Raw genomic sequence first — 25,188 nt, forward strand, 5'->3', positions numbered from 1 at the left:
TCCCCGCAAGATCAAACACCGCAAAAGTTAGTAAAGGACGTGTTGAAAACGGTTGAAAACTGCTGCACAACCGGAGGTGGTAGGGTGGGACTTCAGCGGGTGGCTCGTTCCGCCCAATGAGAGGCTGATCTCTGCAGCGAACCTCCGCCCACTCAGACTACTTGTGCACTTTAATTCCTGCAGCTTTAAAATAACTCAAAAATTTGATTAGAGATTTTCAAATGCAAATGCTAAAATATTATCACATTTAAAACAACAACAACCAAACAACAAAAATATAGGATTTTTCTCGCCACATTAGCAAAAAATAAGCAGCCCAAAATTGACTTGATATAACTAACATTTTATTTTTAATTATTTATGCAGATACACATTATAGCAGTACTTATCCACCTTTACCATTACACGTATGGCCCATTTATACTGCCTGTATATTTCAAAAGCTGTAAACGTTACTGCCCTCATACTTCCATGCGTCCTATACGTTGGCTTAGATACAGTCAACTGATGGCACTAGAGGGCAGAGTCAAGAGTTTCACACAACAACAAATGAGATGATGGTGGAGAAGATTATAATTTTGTACCTTTTAACAGAGGTAGTGTTGTAGATGATGGTGGTCTCTTAGGCAATTAAATACATCCCTACATGTGGACTAAGAATTCTTTTCACTATATTATCAATTTGTTCCATTCCGCCATTATTTAATTGTTTTTAATGTTTACCAAATGTTTACATCTCCTATGGCTATATCTCACAGGACCTACGCTGTTAAATGCAGAGTCAAAATGGAGGCAAATAAACATTTTCAATAATTCTCCAGTTGAAAAGACAGTTAATTAACCAACCAAAAAAAACTTTCTGTCAAAGTTAACGATTTATTTAAATTATATCTGTAAATTGTTAATGTCTTTACACTGTTAGAGTATTGTTAATTAATTCTGTAGGCTTTTCTACAGTCCATGCATTAGTTCAGCTATGTATGGTGTACTGAGCAATGTCATTTAGACCAGATCACACTGCTATATGTCAAACTATTTAACAATGACATGACACAGGCATGAGTTTTTAGCATACTGAATGCTGACAGTGTCCTGGTCAGGGAGGCCCACAGACCCCCTCCCTCAGAACACAGAGTAAAGCAATAGTACATATTACTGGCTTGATTTGAGAGCCCTGGTGCTTGGCTGCATAAAATGACCAGCTGTGCCTGGAGGGCCTTTAATTAGGTTTCCATCGCGCTCTGACAGAGTCAATGGAGCATTGATTTGATTTTCCCTTCAGAAGCTGCGGCTGTGGTCACTGAGGCCAAATGCCAGATGTCACACCAGGATCATTGGATTACACAACCAATGGCTGCTTCATGAGCTCCGCCCAGCAGCCTGACTGACAGTTGAGAGGTGGGACTTTGTCCTGTCTGTCTGTTTGTTGACACCAGATCAACAATCGAACGATTTGTGTTTTCTTGGTAGGACTCTCAGTTCATTCTGTAATATCAGTTCACTTGCTGTCACTGTGGACATTTTCTCAGTAAATTTTGAGGTGCTTGTAATTTACTGAAGTATTTCCATTAAATGCTACTTCATGTACTTTACTCATTCAGATGGGAAATGTACTTTTTATTGCACTACAAATTTAGATTCTTAATAAAGATAATCTTAAAAAAAAGGATGCATTATTATAGATTAAACTTCCTGATGGTATAATTATTGGGTGTGCCATCTCCATCAGTTGTCTTTTAAACTGATCATAATTAGCTTCACCCTTACCAATTTAAAATACTGAGTAGAATGCAGAGTAATGCATCAGCAGTAATAATCTTGACCCAAAAATTGTAATAACACAAATGCATTTGACTTTATTTGAGAGTAGACAGTTTAAAGAGAGAGGAAACAGGGTGAGCAAGAGGGGAGCGACTTCCCCAACGGTTCTCTGCCACAATCAATAAATGAGTGCTATTTCAATAAATTATAACTATTACTATTATTACTTCAATTTTAAAAAACAAGAAACTCATCCATGTCTGAAATCCAACCAAATTTGGTATTTCATATAACTTCGGTTAAATATATTTGGTTGCATATCTTATGGAACAATATTTTATCAAAAACAAAAGGTGGTTTGTGTGTGTGTGTGTGTGTGTGTGTGTGTGTGTGTGTGTGTGTGTGTGTGTGGTTCTTGCTGTCTTGTGTTCAGAAGATAAAAATAACTGAAAAAAAAGACTGTGACCTTTCCTCTGTTTCACAGTTCCACCAACAACATCAATCCTCTTTTGCTTTGCCGTGTTCACACTGTATGTGGCAGAGTGTACTGTGCGTCTATGATACACTACACACATTGAAACAGTCAATCATTCCCTCATTTTTATTCCAAATGCCTCATGTTGTTCAGGTCAGGCTGTTATCAACCTGATATCGATAGACTGAACCCTTGTGTCACATGGCTGGTTACATGCTGACATTCTGTCAGTGCACAGCAACATACATTAACCGAACATTCTGTCACAGTAACCTGTACCACATTGCGGCTGCTGTGATCTGTGTACTTTAATACCAGGGAATCATTTCCAATGGGGACAGATGGGACTTGTCCCTTTCACTTTTCAAAATCCTTTACAGGTTTTTTTTTACAGTTCAATTTGATTATTGGCTTAAAAAAACTGTGTACTTTTTCTGTCTAACTTCCCAGATGGGAAGCTTGGCTCCAGTTGCATATGACCTGCTCATAGTCTTGGTGGAGGTTGTTGTTGCAGAATGCAGATTGTGAAGAAGAGTGCAGACAGTTGAATAGAAGTCCTACAGCTCCTTTTGGGTAAAACACTCATTTAGCTGGTTTTATTTACAGATAATCTACATTAAAAAGATGCTAGAACTGATCATCAGTCAAAGATAATGCTGTAAAGGAGAGTGCTCCTTGTAATAAAGAAATAAAACATTATTAATTGAGTTTAAATGTCCATTGTTGAATTTGGAAATAGCTGATTGGATTTAATATCAAAAGATAATATTTATCATAAAAACTACCAGATGTCTGTCCAGGAAATTATAGTTGAGAATTGGCTTAATACATTATTCATTCATTCATCTTCTAACCGCTTCATCCTCTTGAGGGTCGCGGGGGGGGCTGGAGCCTATCCCAGCTGACATCGGGCGAGAGGCAGGGTACACCCTGGACAGGTCACCAGACTATCGCAGGGCTGACACAGAGAGACAAACAACCATTCACGCTCACATTCACACCTACGGACAATTTAGAGTTACCAATTAACCTAGTCCCCAATCTGCATGTCTTTGGACTGTGGGAGGAAGCCGGAGTGCCCGGAGAGAACCCACGCTGACACGGGGAGAACATGCAAACTCCGCACAGAAGGGCTCCCACGCCCGGGATCGAACCGGCAACCCTCTTGCTGTGAGGCGAGAGTGCTAACCACCACACCACCGTGCCGCCCTTAATACATTATAATTCAGAAATATATATATTATATATATCATATATTAACATATAACCATGGTCCAGTCAGCTCTAATCTAGTACATGAAACAGCCCCACCCCCCTCAAGTTCAACAGTTCAACACTGCACTTCCTCTCCAAAGAGCAGACCTCCTTCACTAAACTGAACAACTCCCCAGACATATCACCATCAGTACTTTGGGAAATATCAAAAACAGTTCTTTTGGGGACATATCACCTCATTTTCCACATTTAACGAGGAAAAAAAAAGAAGGAATGAAAAAACATCAGACCTGGAACATAGACTGAAACACCCATACTCTCAACATCCTCAGTCCACTAATGAAATACAGGAAATTAAGACACAGCTCCAAAATATCATACATTGACAGACCCAATTCATGCAAGTAACTGGGTCTTTGAACATGATGGAAATAAAGGTAAATTCTTTGTCAATCAGCTAAAAAGAAACAAAGATCACTCATTACAGCAATTCAAGACACAAACGAATTTAATGTATGATCCAAAAGACATAAACACAACTTTTTATGATCTCTAATAATCATAATAAAACTAATTAAACTATTAATGATAATAATGATACAGACTCTGCTATTCAGATAAAATATCAAGTATTTCCAACATAACCACACCTCTCAATGCTTCACACTGCAGGGGGCACATGAAAAGGTGCCCTCTCTCAATTACTGCTTGCCATTTTCACTTAAGCTCTTGCAGCTGCCATACAGTTTCACAGGTATACAAATAAGACATTTTCACCACAAAATCAGTTTATATGCAGATGACATCCTCTTATACCCAACAAAATCCCTTAACGACCCTACCAAAAGTCACTGATCTCACACCCATATTCTCAAACATTTCTGATAATTCCATAAATTTATATGATCTAAAATTCTGCCGCTCTGTGAGGAAGACTGGAATGCTGCATCTAAATTCCTGTTACAGTAACAGGTAACATTATATACATGATACCTTACTGAAAATAATTTTACCAAGCTGTCAAAGATTTTCCTTCTGAATTATGCTCCATTATTAAAAAGCAACAAGGAAGACCTCACCCTCTGGGACAACTTGTTGATCTCACTAATTGGAATAATAGCAGTAGTGAAAATTACTATACTACCAAAAATAAACTATTTTCTCTACAACCCTGGTCCAACCTACACATTTGTTCCACACTGTAGACTATATCTCGACCAAATCTCACTGGAAACATGATAAACCACTAATTAAATTATCTACTCTGCACAAATCAAGAGACCATGGAGGCCTGGCTGCCCAAAATTTCTAATTCTACCCCCTAGTAAATCATCTACAATATACAGTCATATGGTTGCAAGAAAATCAACAATCACAACACCCCTGGCTGGATATAGAACAATATGACTATGATCAATTTAATGATTCTGACCTTTTGGTGGAATTCCACACCAAAAAAAAAAAAAAAAGAAAAAAAGGTGGACGCCTGACAACCTCAAATAAATGTACCCCTATCTGGCACAATGCGGACTATCAGATCAAAAAACAAACCACTAGCATTTTATTCATGGAAAAGGACAAGGAATCACACTCTTATTTGATCATGGCTCAGTTATTCCTCACAAAACACTAAAAGAGCTTTTTGCATTATTCACAACTAAAACACTGTTTAAAAGGAAACATCACCACATCTACCAGCCCACCCCCATTGTCCAATCAACTCAAACTCAAAGCCGCTCAGAATAGCGTTCATAATTTAAAAACTAGCATACGTCTAATAAAAACAGACAACCATCTCCGATGACCTGTCCATGACTGGGAAAAGATCTTGCTGTCACGATTTATAGCAAATCCTGGAAGCACATCTACAACAAAGTCTTCTCAATGACGCATAATTCCAAACTACAGCTTATTCTCAGACAATGACACCTGTACACACAGCACATTCAATACCATATATGGCTACCTTCTTGCCATCTGGCTCTGCCCCCTGATTCAAACATTCTGGACATACATTACACAAAATATCCTCTGTATGTCTGCTGTGAGATCTCTCCTCAGTTGAACCACCACTGAAATGTGAACAACCCATACTAGTTGCCTAAACAATTGGTAAAAAGGATATTTTACTAAACTGGAAAGACAGAAATAATCCTTTCAATTTCCAAGTGGCACCATTAACTATCTGAATACATTTAACAAGTAACATTAACATTAAAATAACACAAGTAACATTAAAAAAAAAAACAAAAAACAAACAGATTAATTTCAGGGATGTTGGAACCCATTCCTCAATATCAATAATTCCTCCCTGTTTAACACAAACCATTATACATACATACAAACACACATGGACATATCGCCATTGTAACAACCTCCCCCTACTGCCCGTAAGATCACTGCCTCCACCTTCACATCCCTGCAAGGACCCTTCATGCTGACACAGCTAAATTTCAAAGTGCAGAAGGTAATCCATTCTCCGTCACTCTTTCTTCGTCATTAGTCACTGTCAGGGTGCACAGGCCTTCTGCTTTCTCATTGGTCTTCAACCTCTCAAGCTCCTCCTCCAGCATGCTTATTTGCTGCAGCAGCTCCCTCCTGTCCTGCTGGGCTCTGAGCTCCGTCTGCTGCTCCACCTCCACGAGCTTCCTCTCGTACCAGCGTTCCAACTGAGTTGACACCGTCTCAAAGAAGCGCTGAGTCACCTGACCGGAAGGCAAAAGCACACTTGAAGTGGTTTGGAGTTTTAAGATCAGCTTATATTCAATTTGTTTCCCTCGTTGAGGAGACTGATATCAGTCTAACGTCTGAGTGATAAGTAGAAGGTAAGAGCAGGGAGGCAATAGGCCAAGCTTAGCATAAAGACTGAGGACTGCCCATTGTTCTGATGGGCCAAAATTCCTAAGAACTGTTGGTCCAAAAAAATGTCCCATTGACCTAAAAGCCCATCTCTCCAACTGCCCATTATCCCAAAAACAAACACTCAGTGCTTCAAAGTCTGGTTTCTCTGAACATACACACTCTCAAATGTTCGCATTGTACATTTCTGTAAACCACAGACACATTCTCATTGTCAACAGTGCTGTGGTGAATGTGTGGTTAGTTTTCAGCACAAAAACCACTTGGTTATGATTAAGAAAAAATCATGTTTTGGCTCTAAATACAGATCAGTAGCTTAAACATTTTGAGGAAACTAAAACTACTTGCAGAGAGTGTGTATATTTGGAGAAACAGGACTTTGGAGCAACTGGTGTTTGCTTTTGGGACAACAGCCTGTTGGGAGAACAGCTTTCAGTCCAGTTTGAAATTTTTCTTACTAATGTGGCCTTGGGATTTTGGGCCGTTGGAGTGATGCTATGGCACCTTAAGACTCAGGGGGATACTGCTGGCCTGGTTCACTCCAAAATTCAAAAATACACCTACCAACACCTCTAAAGCTTTAATGAATACACTGAATCTCAACAGTTTAATAGAGATACAATGGTGGCACGGTGGTGCAGTGGTTAGCACTGTGAGGTCAAAAGTTTGCATGTTCACCCTGTGTCTGCAAGTGTTTCTCTGAGTACTTTGATTTCCTCCCACAGTCCAGGTTCGGTCGACTGGTGACTCTACGTTGTCTGTTTGTGTCCTAGATGATTGTCCTGCATTATGTCAGCCCTGTGATTGACTCCCAGTCAAACACAATGGCAGCTGGGATCAGCTCCAGCCCCCTGTGACCCTCTAAGCATAAGGAGATTGGATGAAGGGATACAACCTGTAAATCAGTTAGCTTTAGAGGTGTTGGTAAATGTTTTATCCCCCTTTGGACAGTCAGGCTGGATGTTTCCCTCTGCTCCAAGTCTTTATGCTAAACTCAGTGCAGAGCTGGAGTTAGGAGGTATTTAGCTTAGCTTAGCATTAAGACTGTAAGCCCAGCTCTGCACTTGAGACACAGACGAGATTGATGTTGATCTACTCACCTCACTTTGAGAGAGAAATGGAACAACATTTCTTTCAAAAATGACCCATTCCTTTTGTGGTACTGTATGTTCTTGTAAAATATCTTAGTGTCTTACTGTATTTTCTTAGGCCATCATTAATATCAATTTGAAAAATTGCATTCACAAAGTTAATTGCTGAAATCACTACAAAGTCTATCATGTCAACAAACATGATGATCAGAAAGTAAACAAGTCAACAGTTTATCTTGATTGTCTAAAGTTTTTTATTTAATGAGCAACAGAAAGTGAACACACCTGCGATGTTGCTAATAATCTGTCATTACAGAGGGAAACTGTGTGCACACAGCTACAATAAGTAATAACTAAAATAAGAAATGGGTCACAGCTGAAGCAGGAGGTGGATCTGTGTAGACAGTTTGGATAATACTTCTACTGATCACCTTTGCTTTAGTTCTAGTTTTTACTTGCAGAGGGTCTGACTGCTTGCCTCTCTTGACCCCTCTTAACCCTGTTTTTAAATTAAAATGCATTTGCAGAAATGCTTTATCATTTTAAAAATGTGGCTGCATTATTTGACTCATAAATAAAACTAATCATCAGTCATCCTATTTGCATTTTAATTTTCTTCTTCAAGACTCATTCTTTTACTTAATTAAAATGAAAAAGAAAAAGACATTTGAGATTTAATTTTCAAAATATACCCCAGCAAATAGATACCAAAATTCAATTTGAAATGTAAAATTTGAAAATTAAAATGCATTTGCAGAAATGTTTTTTTCATTTTAAGAATGTGGCTGCATTATTTGACTCATAAATAAAATGAATAATCAATCAACCTATTTGCATTTTCATTTTCTTCTTCAAGACTGCTTATTTTATGCCATAATCAAAAAGAAAACAAAGAAGACATTGCTATTTCGTCTTCGTTGTCTGCCCTGCAAAATATTGCCCATAATTCAAAAATGATTTGGAAATCTGAGCGGCGCAGGAGAGTGACGTCAGTAGCCGCTCTTCTTCAGCTCCGTGCTGACCATGCTACCCATCTAATACGGTAGGGGGGGCGGTGTGCACATTTGATATATGGACGCTATACAGATCATGGTGCTCCCTGAGATTGTGCAAACACTGTTAGAATTAGCTGCCCAGGTGGATTCTAATATTATATCTGAGTCTGATGCCCATGACCGAGTTGAGCAGGTCATAGAGAGCTTGGCTGCATACTCTGCCGTCACAGATTCAGACGTTAATGAGGTTGCCTTAGCTAACCTCTCTTCAGTCCTGGAACGACTAGATGCTGTGGAGCCTCTAAGGGGACGAGGACGACCAGCCATGTGGTTGGACTTCATACATATTTTCTTAACGCTCGAAGTTTTAATCTTTACTAAAATGTATGTCATCCAAGAGAGACAAAAACAACAATGGAATGGTCAAAGTTGTCATATTGACATTTAAAAGTTGAAAAGCTGCCAGCAGCCCAGTGAAATTTTTTTTTTTTTTTTTTTTAAAAAGAGGAAGAGGCAGCAAAACATCCTTTCATTTTTAGTTATAGTTGACTAATATACATAAAACTTGCCATAGTGTAACCATAGTGGTTGCATAGCCATTAAACCAGCCACAACTCAGCCCTGAGCAAGAGTGATGGTTCTTGGCTGACCAATTAAGGGACTGTAGTGTTTCTAGCTCCACCTTTTAGTGTCAGATCAGTGTATTAAGTACAGAGGGGTGTAGGAAAAGGGTTCTACTGGTTGGTACTTGGTTTTCACATTAACATACTTTTCATCGTTGGGCTTGGGCGGAGGTATCAAGCATTTTCAAGTTAAAACACTGGACAAAAAGGACCTGCATCCGGAAAGATCCAATGGTATACAAGTTTATGGATCTGTCACATATCCATACGTTGGGGCAACTTGACTTGAGCCGGCCAGTCCAAGTGAAATCACAGGTCACTGGTGTTAAAGTCCAAGTTGAGTTTCAAGTCTTTTTTTATTTTGTTGAGTTGAGTCTAAAGTCATCAAATTTGTGACACAAGTCTGACTCGAGTCCAAGTCATGTGACTCAAGTCCCCAGTTCTGTTAACTGGGTAGGTACAGCATTATTATTAGTGATAAAAAATGATGGCCAAAACTACTAAAATCATACTTACATTGTAATAAAATAGAACTATCCTCTAACAGTGCGTTCACACCGGGCGCAAGTAAAATATTTGCCTCGCTCTACTCGCGCGAGTTTGACCGCTGGAATATTTGTTTTTACTTTCACATTCACGCGAGTCATTCAGGCGAGTAATAGAGTACACAACTTGCAAATATTCGCCCAAAGAGAAGAGGAGGGTATGAAAGATGGCCCTTTGGGCTTCCGTAGGTGGGGCTACCGCCATATATAAAATGAAATTATTCTTATTATTATTCCCGCTATTTCTTTCTCTCATCAACCATGACTGAGGTGACTACCATTGCTGCATTGTACCTGCTGTGGAAGTCCGAGATTCGTCAGAAACCCAAGCGCTGACATGTCTGGGTCCACGGCATTCTCCGGAGACGCACACAGTTGGGAGAATATCATCATCTTCTCCAGGAGCTGCGTCTGGACAACGGCCACTTCCAGCCCTATTTCAGGCTGACCACGGCCCAGTTCAATGACCTGTTGGGTAGGATCGGTGCCAGGATCTCCCGCCAGGACACCAACTACAGGCGGTCCGTCTCAGCTGCGGAGCGCCTGTCAATCTGTCTTCGATGAGTTTTTTGCGTGTGAAAATCAATAAATATTCACTGTATCCGGCAAGTCACATGTCGCCTGAATGAATGTTGTTTACTACAACGGCATGAATCCCAAATTAAGTTATTGATTAGGAACAACGTGGGGCAGGGGCGGGTGGGACAGCAGCACGTCAGTGATGTCGGTGACGTCTGTGACAACAGGAAAATCTCAACGATGATAGGCTGCCCCGACACAGCATCAACTGAATATTTCACTCAAGTTCAATATTTTGTACTTGCGCGAAGAGGCGAATGACGCAAATTTCACGTGTTCGCTCCATTCGCGTCATTTGCATCGCGCCATCCACGTCATTCGCACTGCCGGCACTATTTGCATCTTTACATTGACTTTGTGTGTAATCTTATCGCGCGAAAAATTCGCCTCGTGCTCGGTGTGAACACAGTGTAAGGCTTAAAGAAAAGTATGTTTTGGAGCATGTTTGCTTGATTGACACTCACCTCCATAGCATGTTGATTGTTCCTTTCCTGCCTGAATGTGGGCTGAGTGGGACGGTCAATGAAGAACTCCAGTGTTCTGCTGCCCTCACTGTGTACTCCTGTATGCCTGCTTGCACTCATCAGCTCTCCAAAGTGCTTCCTTTCTTGTCTGTCAGAGCTATGCTGCTGATGTTGGATTGGTCTGGGTCCCTGGTCGCTGATGCTGGACTGGCTGCTGCTGCTTGAGAAGCCCTCCCCATACAGGGGCACCACTGCTGCAGTGGAACTGTCCTGCACTCCTGGATGCTGACAGAGAGGGTCAGCAGTGCCCAGCAGGATGCCTGAGCTATGGTTGGCATGCAGAGGAAACAGGGCTGTGTTCTCATAGTCTTCTGATGACAGAGAAAAAAATGAGAGAGCCTCTTCAATGGTTTTTATATATCTCCATAGCAAATAACTATATTACAGTGGCATGTAAAAGTTTGGCCACCCCTGGTCAACATCTCATTTACTTTGAAAAAAGAGAAAAGGAACTGAGCCCCATGCAAAAGTTTAGGCACCCCAAGACATTTGAGCTCTCAGACAACTTTTACCAGGGTCTCAGACCTTAATTAGCTTAGCTAATTTTAAAGCTTTAGAAATACTCTGACTCCTAAAACGTTGTACCTTAGGCTCCTCTGAACAGCTGCCTAGCACTCTGAAAACATAAATAACTGATGCCCACAAAGCAGGAGAAGACTATAAGAAGATAGCAACATCTTTTCAGGTAGCTGTTTCCTCAGTTCATAATGTAATTAAGATATGGATATTAACAGGAACTGTGGAGGTCAAGTTGAGGTCTGGAAGATCAAGAAAACTTTCAGAGAGAGCTGCTCGTAGGATTGTTAGAAAGGCAAATCAAAACCCCTGTTTGACTGCAAAAGAGGATGCTGCAGGATGATTTAGCAGACTCTGGAGTGGTGGTGCACTGTTCTACTGTGCAGCAACACCTGCACAAATATGACCTTCATCTGGAGAAAACCTTTTCTGTGTCATTACCACAGAATTCAGCATCAGAAGTTTGCAAAGGAGCATCTAAACAAGCCTGATGCTTTTTGGAAACAAGTCCTGTGGACTGATGAAGTCAAAATAGAACTTTTGAGGAGTTGAGCAGATATGCAAGATATGGTTGGAGAAAAGTTCCAAACATATCACATGAAAAGAACACCTGTCCAACACGTGGTGGATCGATCATGCTTTGGGCTTGTGTTGGAGCCAGTGAAATGGGTAACATTTCCCAGGTAGTAGAAAGTATAGATTCAGTTAAATTCCAGCAAATTCTGAAAGCAAACATCACACCATCTGTAAATCAGCTGAAGATGAAGTGAGGATGGCTTCTACAACAGGACAAAGATCCTAATTACACCTCCAAATCCACTTCCATCCTGTCCAATATAGGCAAAAAAGCCAAAAGAAAAACCCTAAAAAAACAACAACAAAGAACAAAACCAACCAACACAAAGCCTAAGTAGAGGTCCAGTATGTAGGATTTAGGAATATCCCTTAGCAGAAATGGAATTTTCATAACTGTATCTTTATTAGTTTATTATCGACTGAAAATCAGAATTGTTGTGTTGTATGTTTCTACAGTAGCCTAGAATGGACAAACCAAATGCTGGCTCTAGAAAGGACCATAGACATATATACATAGACGCCGCATCGAGCGCTGAGGTGTACGTCAATGTCGCTGCCATATTGGATGTGGCAAGGCTGTAGACTAATACAAGTGAATGGACTTAATTTCATAAAGCGCCTTTCTACAAAGAAATTTACGTTAATGCCTCTCGTTTATTCATTCACACACACACTAATATACTTGGGAAACAGTTAGGCACCAAAAACAATGTATTTGATCTTCTCAGATGGCTAAGATAAGAACTTTATTGATCCCCCACAGGAGTAATTCACCTTACATCAGCTATAGAGAACAAGGTAGTGCCGAAAAACAATACACAGTAGCCTATATATATATATATATATATATATACAGTACAGGCCAAAAGTTTGGACACACCTTCTCATTCAATGCGTTTTCTTTATTTTCATGACTATTTACATTGTAGATTCTCACTGAAGGCATCAAAACTATGAATGAACACATGTGGAGTTATGTACTTAACAAAAAAAGGTGAAATAACTGAAAACATGTTTTATATTCTAGTTTCTTCAAAATAGCCACCCTTTGCTCTGATTACTGCTTTGCACACTCTTGGCATTCTCTCCATGAGCTTCAAGAGGTAGTCACCTGAAATGGTTTTCCAACAGTCTTGAAGAAGTTCCCAGAGGTGTTTAGCACTTGTTGGCCCCTTTGCCTTCACTCTGCGGTCCAGCACACCCCAAACCATCTCGATTGGGTTCAGGTCCGGTGACTGTGGAGGCCAGGTCATCTGCCGCAGCACTCCATCACTCTCCTTCTTGGTCAAATAGCCCTTACACAGCCTGGAGGTGTGTTTGGGGTCATTGTCCTGTTGAAAAATAAATGATCGTCCAACTAAACGCAAACCGGATGGGATGGCATGTCGCTGCAGGATGCTGTGGTAGCCATGCTGGTTCAGTGTGCCTTCAATTTTGAATAAATCCCCAACAGTGTCACCAGCAAAACACCCCCACACCATCACACCTCCTCCTCCATGCTTCACAGTGGGAACCAGGCATGTGGAATCCATCCGGTCACCTTTTCTCTCACAAAGACACGGCGGTTGGAACCAAAGATCTCAAATTTGGACTCATCAGACCAAAGCACAGATTTCCACTGGTCTAATGTCCATTCCTTGTGTTTCTTGGCCCAAACAAATCTCTTCTGCTTGTTGCCTCTCCTTAGCAGTGGTTTCCTAGCAGCTATTTGACCATGAAGGCCTGATTCGCGCAGTCTCCTCTTAACAGTTGTTCTAGAGATGGGTCTGCTGCTAGAACTCTGTGTGGCATTCATCTGGTCTCTGATCTGAGCTGCTGTTAACTTGCGATTTCTGAGGCTGGTGACTCGGATGAACTTATCCTCAGAAGCAGAGGTGACTCTTGGTCTTCCTTTCCTGGTCGGTCCTCATGTGTGCCAGTTTCATGTAGCGCTTGATGGTTTTTTGCGACTCCACTTGGGGACACATTTAAAGTTTTTGCAATTTTCCGGACTGACTGACCTTCATTTCTTAAAGTAATGATGGCCACTCGTTTTTCTTTAGTTAGCTGATTGGTTCTTGCCATAATATGAATTTTAACAGTTGTCCAATAGGGCTGTCGGCTGTGTATTAACCTGACTTCTGCACAACACAACTGATGGTCCCAACCCCATTGATAAAGCAAGAAATTCCACTAATTAACCCTGATAAGGCACACCTGTGAAGTGGAAACCATTTCAGGTGACTACCTCTTGAAGCTCATGGAGAGAATGCCAAGAGTGTGCAAAGCAGTAATCAGAGCAAAGGGTGGCTATTTTGAAGAAACTAGAATATAAAACATGTTTTCAGTTATTTCACCTTTTTTGTTAAGTACATAACTCCACATGTGTTCATTCATAGTTTTGATGCCTTCAGTGAGAATCTACAATGTAAATAGTCATGAAAATAAAGAAAACGCATTGAATGAGAAGGTGTGTCCAAACTTTTGGCCTGTACTGTATATATATATATATATATATATACATAGCCAGGAAGTTTCCACTGTGAGAGAAGCGCTGGAAACACAGGCAAGCATGATTGAAGACCAGGGAACGGCTGCGGCTCTGGATCGCCGGATGACAGACTTGGAGAGGTGCCATTGCCATGGATCGCCCGGCCGGCCCGTGGGGCTGGTGCTGCTGCGTCGGGATCGCAGGAGAGGAAAGCGCCGAGGTCGGCGGAGCCTGCTCGGCAGTCACTGGGGGTGACGGCGTGCCCCCAACTCTTCTCCCCAGCATGGAGTACCATTCTGAAGGGAGGAAGCGCAAGCCTCAGAAGCCCCAAAAAGTGTAATGTGTAGGATATCTGAGTCACCAAACAGCTCAATTTCAGCGCTTGCAAATCCTGCCATGAGTACGGTTAGGTTCACCTCAAGGCTTTGGAACCATTGGTGTTTTAGTTTATATGCAAATATTTGCTATTTTTGTATCTGTCTGTCCTTTTACTGTGTCTTGTATTTTTATTGTAGGCCTACTGTACTATACACACACACACACACACACACACACACATACTATATATTTACATACATACATATATATACATACAGTGGTGGAAAAAAGTTTTCAGACACCCTTAAAATTTTACACAATCTCAAATATTATCATGAAATATTTGCGGAAAAATCTTTTTTGTGTTTCAAAAGGTGTGGCTGCATTAGACAGATACAAACAAATACAAATTATATTTTTTTGTTTATTGTTTACAAGAAAAACTAACAAAACTAAATTCTTGACAGTTTCAATATGTCAGTTCTCAACATTGTCGGTATCAGAGTCAACAAACAACAGAGAATGTGTTCAAAACTGGACAAAAAATAAATAAACCATCACATCATCAAATTAATATTTAGTAGTCCTGCCATTGGCACGTAGTAGAGCTCTAATCCTGGCTGGCATGTTCCCCACGAGCCTTTCACACTGTTGAGGGGTAATCTTGTCCCATTCTTCTTGAATTACTGCTTTTCATTCTTCTAAATTCTTTGGTTTATGCTTTGAAACAGACCTTTTGATAATCCACCACAGATTTTCAATGGGGCTCATGTCCGGGGATTGAGCTGGCCACTCTAAGACCTGGATACTGTGCTCCTGCAGCCAAGTTCTACTGGCCTTGGATGTGTGGCAAGGGGCATTATCTTGTTGAAACATCCAGTTTTTACCTCGACGGAACAGTGCACGCGCAGAAGGGAGCATGTGGGTTTGGAGAATGGTACAATACTTGGTAGAGTTCAATGTGCCATCACAGACAGTGAGATGACCAACACCAGCAGCACTCATGCATCCCCAAACCATGATACTGCCTCCACCATGCTTGACAGTAGGTACTGTACATGCTGGAGATAATGCTTTGCCTGGCCTTCTGCGTACCCTCACATTAGTAGGAGGAAGATAAAGCTGGAAACTGGACTCATCTGACCACAAAATCTTCTTCCAATTCCTGGCTGTCCAGTTCTTGTGTGCCTGGGCCCAACGACGCCCGGGCTAACCTCTGTCTCTCATTGATCAGGGGCTTCTTGATAGCCTTGTAGGACCTTAAGCCATGATCTAAAAGTCGGCCACGTACAGTGTGGGTGGAACACTGGACACCAGTTTGGTTTGACCACTGCTGCTGAAGCTCCTGTGATGTCATTCGGTTTTGCCTGCACATGTGGATCAGGATGCGGTCATTTCTTGCTGAAGAAACCCTTGGGCGCCAAGATCTTGGTTTGTCTTCCAAGCTGTTGGTTCGTCTGTATTTCTGCAGAGTGTATCCAACTGCTGAAGGACTGCATCTGCACTTCCTGGCTATCTGGCGGCAGCTGTACCATTCCTGGCTGAGAATCTTTATCTTCAGGCGTGTTTCCTGCGTTAGGTTCCTTGTTTTAGCCATTTTTGTGTCTGAAGAACTTTCAAATGTGCTGGCTTTATGGACATGAAGCTTGGCAACAAAAATTGTGTCTTTTAAACAACGACCTTCATCACTGGTACCAAAATGACCCAATACTCAAAATTTCTTATGTATTTTTATGGAACCAATCAATTTTAAGTTTTTAATGGCTTTTTTAGGATTTATTCAGTATTTTGGCTGTGACTGTACTAAAATAAATTGCACTTGAAGACCTAGTGATTCTTAATGCAATATTTCACAAATGCATGGGGTGTCCGAAAACTTTTTTCCACCACTGTATATATATATATATATATATATATATATATATGATGTATATATATACTGTGTATTGTTTTTCGGCACTACCTTGTTCTCTATAGCTGATGTAAGGTGAATTACTCCTGTGTGGGATCAATAAAGTTCTTATCTTAGCCATCTGAGAAGATCAAATACATTGTTTTTGGTGCCTAACTGTTTCCCAAGTATATTAGTGTGTGTGTGTGTGTGTGTGTGTGTGTGTGTGTGTGTGTGTGTGTGTGTGTGTGTGTGAATGAATAAACGAGAGGCATTAACGTAAATTTCTTTGAAGAAAGGCGCTTTATGAAATTAAGTCCATTCACTTGTATTAGTTTACAGCGCAGCCTTGCCACATCCAATATGGCGGCGATGTTGACGTATCGCAGTAGCGGGCAAACTCACTTGATGTGTCGTCTACGTATATATGTCTATGGATAGGACCATATGCATTTTCACAACAGCCACCGTAGTTCTCCTACACACTTTGCACTCGGGGTTTCAGTTGGTTACAATTAGCAACTTCACTGCTAGATGCCCCTAAAACCTACACACTAGATCTTAATTCAATTTAACTTTATTTCAGAAATATAGATCCATATCAGTATAAAATTAACTAGGATTACCACCCCATGGTTGAATGCCTCTGCACAGTCAAGCTGCCTTACAGTATAAATCCATGTCTGTGAAAACATGGACGTTTCACAACCAATTTCCCCCCAACAGCACAGAGGATCCATACAATCAGCACAGTTTCAAAATGGGAACCAAAGATTAGTGTCACTAATTCAGTTCTGTTCCTGAGATACGGTGTTGAATAAAATGGCATCACTTTATAATTTTATTATTCATCATTCATGTTTTGGTTGGCTGGAGCCTATCCCAGCTGACATCGGGCGAGAGGTAGGGTACACCCTGGACAGGTCGCCAGACTATCACAGGGCTGACACATAGAGACAGACAACCATTCACACTCACATTCACTCCTACGGACAATTTAGAGTTACCAATTAACTTGCATGCCTTTGGACTGTGGGAGGAAGCCGAATTACCTGGAGAAAACCCACGCTGACACGGGGAGAACATGCAGGGCTGTGCCACTGCTGATGCTGTTGCAGTGATAACAGCCATAAAGCACTGCTGAATGCCCCTTTAAAATGCTCCCTGTTGGCACTGTTTCTAGACATACCTGGTGACCTGTCCACTTTCATTTCAAAGTATGTCCTGCTCCCCTCCTGCTCCTGGCCTCCTACACTGTTTGTGGATTTAGATGGCAGGATGTTGACGTAGGTAGCCAGTGAAGTGCTGCTGTCTCCAGATACCACAGACAGCAGGGGGAGCGATTCGAGGTCAGTGTCTGCTACAGACTGCTCCACAGACTGTGAGGGGAGGAGTTTGTAATACTGGCTTTTGGCTGCAATGTGGACGTCCATGTCCTTCAGCTGGGACATACACCATCTTTTCAGTTCATGAGTCACTGCTGCCTGCATGAGATAAGAGACAAGCCGCTGTATGATCAAACCTGCCTTAATCACTAAATCACTCTGACTTTAATCGTCATCTCTGACTTTTTTCTTAAAATATTCACTTTATTCTTGGAAAATCTTCTATATCCTTTGTGCGATTTAATTCAAACAACTTTTTTTCACTTCCACATGAGTCTCCCATTGGGTGCCAATCATGACATACTGTAACATCTCTTCTGATTTAAATCTCACAATTCTGCCAAAATCTGCCATTACTCTTACAATTCTAAGATAACTCTCAGCCCTCAGATGACTTTCACTGAGCTTTAAGTTTATTTGATTCAGAATGCTAAAAGTTGGGTCCAAGCTACACTGACCTTCCATCTCATAATCTCATAATAATCATAATAATAATCGACTGCTAATATATCAGGTTATAACAGGCCCAGTTATGAAGGTTACACATGCAAACATTAAGAAGATCTACCCATGCGTTCCCTGCGTGTAATGAAATCCAGTGTCAGTAGCTGTAACTGGTACCTGTGTCATCAGGGCTTCCTCTTTCCCCTGCACAGCTCTCTGCTCGATCTTGTAGATTATGTTCTTCCTCTCTGCTGCCGCTCGTTCCTGATTCAGCATGTCCAACACTTTCATCTGCCCAAAGTGTAAAATAATGTCACTGTGAAAAAACACCCTGAATCAAGCAATTTTGTACCAATTTTGGAATTTTCTGACATGAGAATTGTCTAATTGTAATTTCAATTGAATTTTATAAAAAGCAGTTTTGCTAAGAAATCTACCCATAAGCTGTGTGTGTAAACTTGGTGTGTAAGCAACGTCATTAGACAGTGACTTGTATTTCTTGAGTAAATTGGGCATTGCACCTGCTGTGGATAGATGTGTATTATAGTGACGTGACGTGTGGCCTCTGGTTTGTTATGTATGATAAAAAAGTAGCTGTACAACAGGGCTTAGTAAGGTTGGTGTGTATAATGGCAATTAACAACTAGCATTGTCAGCCAGTACCAGTTTGCCTGTGAGTTTTCCCTTTACTCTCTCCAAGCTACCCAAAACTAAATACACAGACACACACAGATGTATTACCACTTCCTTACAAATATGTGAGAACGAATCAAATTTAAGTTTGATTTTAAGACGCACAAAATATTATGGAGGATGAAAAGGACTTAAGTATCAATCAATTAATAAATGTATAAACAAATACAGGAAAAATGTATTTAAAAAAGTACAAATAAATACAGGGATAAATACCTTTAAAATATGTAAATAAATACGTAATTGTATAAAAAAAATACAGGAAAAAAATCTATAAATAAAAAAAATGTATAAATAAATACACAAATAATTACATAGGACGTTAAAGAATAAATATAAAAATAAATACAGGAATAAATACATAAAAATGGAAGGCAATAAATAAAAAATAGAACAAAATATAGAAATAAAAATAAATAAATGAATAAATAAATAAATACAGGAATGGCTATATTAACAAATAGGACATAAATTAATAAATATAAAAATAAACACAGGAATAAATAAATAAACATGGAAATAAATAGATAAGAGTAAATAAATGCTGAAATAAATGAATAAATAAATATATAGAAAATAAATGGATAAATGTATAGATAAATTAAAGTTGGAGGTCCTAACCTCTGCATTTCTTTCTTTCTGTATTTATATTTTCCTGTTCCACCTATTCCTGTATCTATTTATACATTTATTTATTGGTTCTTTAGTCATTTTGTGTCCTCCATAAAATAAAGGCAACCAGCAATTTTACTCAAAGAAACAAACAAACAAAAAGGTTTGTTTCTTGAATAAAACCAAATGAGCTGATCAGCTGAAGATGCTAAAGGCGTAAAGTAAATCGAAGTCATGATCTGTGAGCAGAGACAGAGTCGAAACAGACCTGGTGTCTGTTCCTGTGGTCCATTTTGCCCAGTCTACAGTTGACCTCCTCCTGGATGTTGAGGATGTGCAGCCTCATTTCCTCCTGCGTGGCTTTCAGTTGGCCCTCCAGCTTCTTGAGCAGGGGCTTACAATGACATCCATTAGCTGGGGCCTAAAGAGAGGAGTCACAAGTTACAAATTGCACACGCATTTCATAGAATACCTTGTACATGTTTTGTCTTTTAGGCTGTGACAGCTGTGCTCAACGTAACTCTGCTCCAAACACTGTGGTTTTGATAAGTTCCATGCCTATTTCACCCTCTCAGTACTCTGGGACCCTCTGACTAATATATTCATCTCTGAGCATCACTGATTTACAAAACATGTGTTGAGTTTATTTATTATGAACCTGTCTAATGTTGCCATCCTTGTCTCGGTACAGTGTGTAAAGCTGATAGATTTTTCCATTCTCAGCAGAATCTTCACCATCGTGCCACAGCAGATTCTTCTTAACGTGAAAGTCATTCTTGCCTTTTCTAAGATCATTTCCATTCAAGGCCTGCAAAGGAGAAAAGTGTGAAAGTGTTAATTTGACAAAATGTAGTCATAAGCTCCCATTTGTTTTCATATGATGTGCAGCAATGTAATGACATTAGAGTTAGACCAGGTGGAAACTGGAATGCAGCTGGGTTTATCATCACAAACACTGGTCTTGCTAGACTATTTAATCACAAGAGCAACTGTGAGCAAAATTCCAAATAATCTGTCATGTAGCACCAACAGATTTTGTGCAACAATAAGGGATTGGATTTTAAAAGTTAACATATTTTCCTCCTCAGTGAAGCTGTTCCTGGCAGAGAAACAGAAGGATTATGCTAAGCTACGTGACCTAAAGTGGATTCCAGATCCTACTATTCTGGTCAACACGCTGCGTCATCAGAGCAAACTGAGCCTGGATCTGCAGCACAAGGTGAAGATGCTGTCTGATCTGCTCTAAAGTGGTTTGAGGTTTGTCAACAAACTGAGGCTCTTCCAGACGTATCTTTAAAAGGGATCTGTTCTGTACGACATCTACTGCACGTCTGTCCGTCCTGGAAGAGGGATCCCTCCTCAGTCGCTCTTCCTGAGGTTTCTACCATTTTTTTCCCCGTTAAAGGGTTTTTTGGGGAGTTTTTCCTTATCCACTGCGAGGGTCCAAAGGACAGAGGGATGTCGTATGCTGTAAAGCCCTGTGAGGCAAATTGTGATTTGTGATGTTGGGCTTTATAAATAAAACTGACTTGACTTGACTTCTTTATTCATCCCACAGAGGGGAAATCTTCAACACTACAGCAGCAGAGGGATAGTGCAAACAGGAAGCATCAGTAGAAATAAGTAAGCAGCAAAATAAGATAAAGAGACAGACTAAACGGTTGATTTCACATTATTAACAGATGGAAGTACAGATATTGCACAGTTTAGCTTATACTGATCAAACAGGCTTCACTTGTACTAGTGTCAATTTTTGGATCAACTTATGTCTGTGATCCAAGACTAAGGGGGGGCAATCAAAAGGTCTATGACTGACCATGAAATGGGATCAAGTGCAGCAATTTACTTACTGACTTAAACCACTGACATTACAAGTTATATATATTTACATGATAAATTAATGTCATTTTACAACACATTTAACGTGCCTTCTGATACCCTAAAAAGAGTGGTTCTCAATGCCTCAGAGAGGAGAAACTATTTATTTGCAGCTTTTATTATTGCAAACAGACACCACATTGTTCATCATTCGTCATTGTGTGTTCGACATAATGTTTTCTTTGGATAAAAAGCATAATTTTACAAATCTTTAATTTGTTTTTGGCTGGTCACTAGAGCAGGCTGTTCAAATCTGTGGAATGTTTTCCTACAAAAGGTAATGCACTCCAATTTGTACATATCCCATGTATTTTGAAGGGCTGTGTTCACGAAACCAATGTGCTGAGTAAGGATGCAGTCCCGAGTGCTTGTAAAGAGGCAGGTTGGGGTGGTGGATGAGTCACACACACACAAAAAAAATCTTTCACCCAGGACTTTCCCTTGGAGATGCATGTTCAGATCCGTGTGAACTTTGAGTCATTTTAAAGTACGTCCTCACCATGTTTCTTTTCCTAACCCTAACCTCAGTAACCTCAGTAATTCCTTGCTTGCCTAAACCTAACGTTTACAATAATTACATAACTGTACATTAAGGAACGTGCGGCACAATTTCAGAAGATATCATTCTAGCTGTTGTGCATACATTTTTCGTAGGATAGCATACAAACTGTTCTATGAGAATACGTCTCTGAGAGACACATTTTGTTTGTCAAGGAGTTATTGCAAATGGACACAGTCAGATTTAGCAAAAAGGGGCTCTGTTCTGTGATGGAGCTCTTAAAGAAACTGAGTAGCAACTATCATTCTGCTGAACTGATCCTTCCTGCATATCAAACATATTTACCTTATACATATGATTAGGGAGACATGTTTTTAGTATATGTTAGCAAAGTCAGCACATCAGGAGGATGTTGGAGTGGCAGAGGGAGCTGCAGTGTTGGAATGACTGTTTTAGCAGATTAATAGTAAGAATGGTGAGGACAAAATGACACAGCTGTATACCTGTATGAATATGACTGCATGTTTGATAGCTAGCCAAGCAGTTGATCTATCAGTGAACCATTGATGTTGAGGCATTAATAAAACACTAAAAAGAGTGAGCCCCATACCCTCCAGTTCTGATGTCACATGAAGCCGTCACTGTGGACTAGCTGGGCATGACAGACATGGTGTCTCTGTTGCTGACCTACCTGTTCCCTGACTCTCCTCCTCTTTCGGTGGCTGTAGGGGCTGCTGATGGTGGCTGCTGGGTTCTTCTTGTAATGCTGCTGCTGCTGCTGCTGATGGTGGTGAGGACCAACCTTAGTGACAGTTCTGCTCTCCATTTTTTCACTGCTGGGGGTTTCCTCCACCGCAGAACTGCTGTCCTGCTCAGGACAGACAGAGAGCTATATTGTGAAATTCAATTCGAGTACAAAATGAAAGCTGTGGTCAGTGAAACAATGATAGCACATACTGGTATCATATTTGTTATCTCTGAATGTTCAAGGATTTGACTTCTTTGGATCTTTTCAGGTGGGGTTGTATGAGATACTCACTCATAATCAGTGTATTACCTACAGTAGACATCAGTTGGCACACCCCCAGCTCAGAGAAGCAGGCAGGAATGTCAACACAAAACCTATGCAATATCCTGCCGTGGACATGCCAGCAACAAAATGTATTTTAGCCACCTAGAAAATCAACATCAGTTTAAGTCTACGCCTTATTGATAATATTTTCACAAATTGCTCATGTCATTGTGTGACTTTGGTCAATCCAAACTAACCCTTTTAAATGCTAAAGTCACACAACAACAAGGCAGCAGTACACCAGCTGCTCCTGTGTTCAGCGATGTTAAAGTATAATTTTTCTCAGTGGAGTCTGACTTCCAAGACAGCAATATAATGGCTTTAGTTCCCCATCTGAAGTCACTGTCTGACCACAAGGTAAAGTGGTGAAATTATTCTAAGTGTACTTAAAGCAGCTGTGCGAAACTTTTTACCATTAATAAAACTGCCCCTAGTTCGTATCACCCCCCCTTGAAGATCTGCATATTTATTTGAACCCAACAGCGACAAAAAAGCCTTTCTCTATATGGCTATTTAGTGTAGCCTCGGTCGGGTCGGACACAGCGGAAGTCAGCAAACCAGAATACGGCACCCGAGGCGGAAGTGATTCTGCTCGCCCGCAGCGGCCCGCAGCGATTAAACCACAGAAGAAGAAGGAGCCGTGTTTACAGAGAGTGCTCTCCAAGTAAGCGGTACGCAACGGGCAGAACACGTAACAGTTTTACCAGATGTATCTATGAGGGCTCGGTTGTACTTTTGATGTCATGGCGGATAACGAAGGAGCACCATCTAAAAGAAAAAGAACAGAAGAAGGCTAAACGGGACAGTGATAGGGCTCGAGCCAAAATGACTGTAAACCTCAGTCAGGCATTCACCAAGTGGAGAGAGCTGAGAGATTTGAAAGGTTTTAAAACTGATCCTGAGTTGGCCCTTTTCCTAATCGACAGGTATGTCATTTTTGTTGTTATTTAGAGAATATACCGCAACTTGTTAGACATTGTTGCACTTCAATATATGACAACATGGAAGTTATAAGCAAGCTAAATGTAGCTGATGTGAACTGCTTTTGTCTAATACAACAAACGCCACAAAATTATCTGTGACTGTGACCATGAACACAAATACACAGCAGGCAGTTCTTGTTTGAACTACACCAGAACATTTATGAAGAGGTCTTACTTTACTACTAACTTGTGTGTAACGTTAGCATGTTAGCATGTTTCCACTAATTACTTGGACTGACCTGACGTTAGTTAATCCTCTCGCTCTCCAAAACAAATGCATGCAGTAACTGGCAGTTGCAGTCGAGATTTTACGACACCAAGCTGTGGGTGTCATACCGCTTCGACCAAAGGGGCGCTATAATCAACGAAAACGAAAAGTTCCGCACAGCTGCTTTAACTGAACTATTGTAGGTGGATAAAATACATTTTGCTCCACAACAGGATACTGTTGTGGTACTCCTGTCTAAACTTCTCCAAACTGGGGGTGTGCTGACTGACATCTACAGTAGGTAATACACTGACTATAAATAAGTACCTCATGCAAACCCATTTCAGAAGTTCCAAACTATCCCTTTAATGTGGCTAACACAATTGTAAGAATTCTCCTTCTAGCTCAGGGGACCTTCACATGCTACAACGAATGATAGTGTGTGGTATTTTCTTACTTTGTTTGGTAGAATGTCTACTCTTGTGACAGACCGGGTCCTGCGCTCAGCTGTCAGTCTTTCTCTTCGTTTCCTTATTGTTCTTCCTCGCATGAAGCGATGCACCTAAGGACAATTACAAAATCTGCTATGGTAGCATTACTACATTTTAGCATATATTGCCAACAATAAGCTCCCTAAAATTCACAAGATGTTTGCTTGTGCTATTAAAAACTATAATGATAGTTATAAAGCTCAGAGTAAAGGTTTCTGCCAGTCACATTCGACACTATACACTGTAAGGTTTTGGTCTATCTGATGCAAAAATAAGAACTCATAAAATGAATTTTTAGTTTATGATGCAGGTACAAACCTGAGGAGCTCTGGCCAGGAGATGTGCTAAATCTTTGTGGTTGTTGTCTCTGGCCTTGTCAAGGGCTGTTTTACCTGCCTGGAAATGACAGTGTATGATAAACACAGAAAACACACTGATATTTCATATGACCCACAGAAAAAGAGTAGTGTAATATTCATCTTGAA

General features: G+C 40.5%; 1 protein-coding gene across 1 annotated transcript in view; it reads right to left on the reverse strand.

Moving 5' to 3' along the window:
- Positions 1 to 5,860: 5,860 nt before the first annotated feature.
- Positions 5,861 to 25,188, reverse strand: part of ankrd6a (ankyrin repeat domain 6a) — a 30,247-nt gene continuing 10,919 nt past the window's right edge. The window contains exons 7-15 of the mRNA XM_049597112.1: positions 25,022 to 25,099; positions 24,670 to 24,774; positions 22,641 to 22,817; positions 20,231 to 20,380; positions 19,841 to 19,993; positions 18,445 to 18,558; positions 17,628 to 17,922; positions 10,608 to 10,978; positions 5,861 to 6,156 (exon numbers count right to left, since the gene is read on the reverse strand). Of these exons, the coding sequence (XP_049453069.1) occupies positions 5,905 to 6,156; positions 10,608 to 10,978; positions 17,628 to 17,922; positions 18,445 to 18,558; positions 19,841 to 19,993; positions 20,231 to 20,380; positions 22,641 to 22,817; positions 24,670 to 24,774; positions 25,022 to 25,099 (1,695 nt within the window). The 3' untranslated portion in view covers positions 5,861 to 5,904. The remainder of the gene's footprint in view (positions 6,157 to 10,607; positions 10,979 to 17,627; positions 17,923 to 18,444; positions 18,559 to 19,840; positions 19,994 to 20,230; positions 20,381 to 22,640; positions 22,818 to 24,669; positions 24,775 to 25,021; positions 25,100 to 25,188) is intronic.

The sequence above is a fragment of the Epinephelus fuscoguttatus genome, linkage group LG14, assembly GCF_011397635.1.
Source record: "Epinephelus fuscoguttatus linkage group LG14, E.fuscoguttatus.final_Chr_v1".
NCBI lineage: Eukaryota > Metazoa > Chordata > Actinopteri > Perciformes > Serranidae > Epinephelus > Epinephelus fuscoguttatus.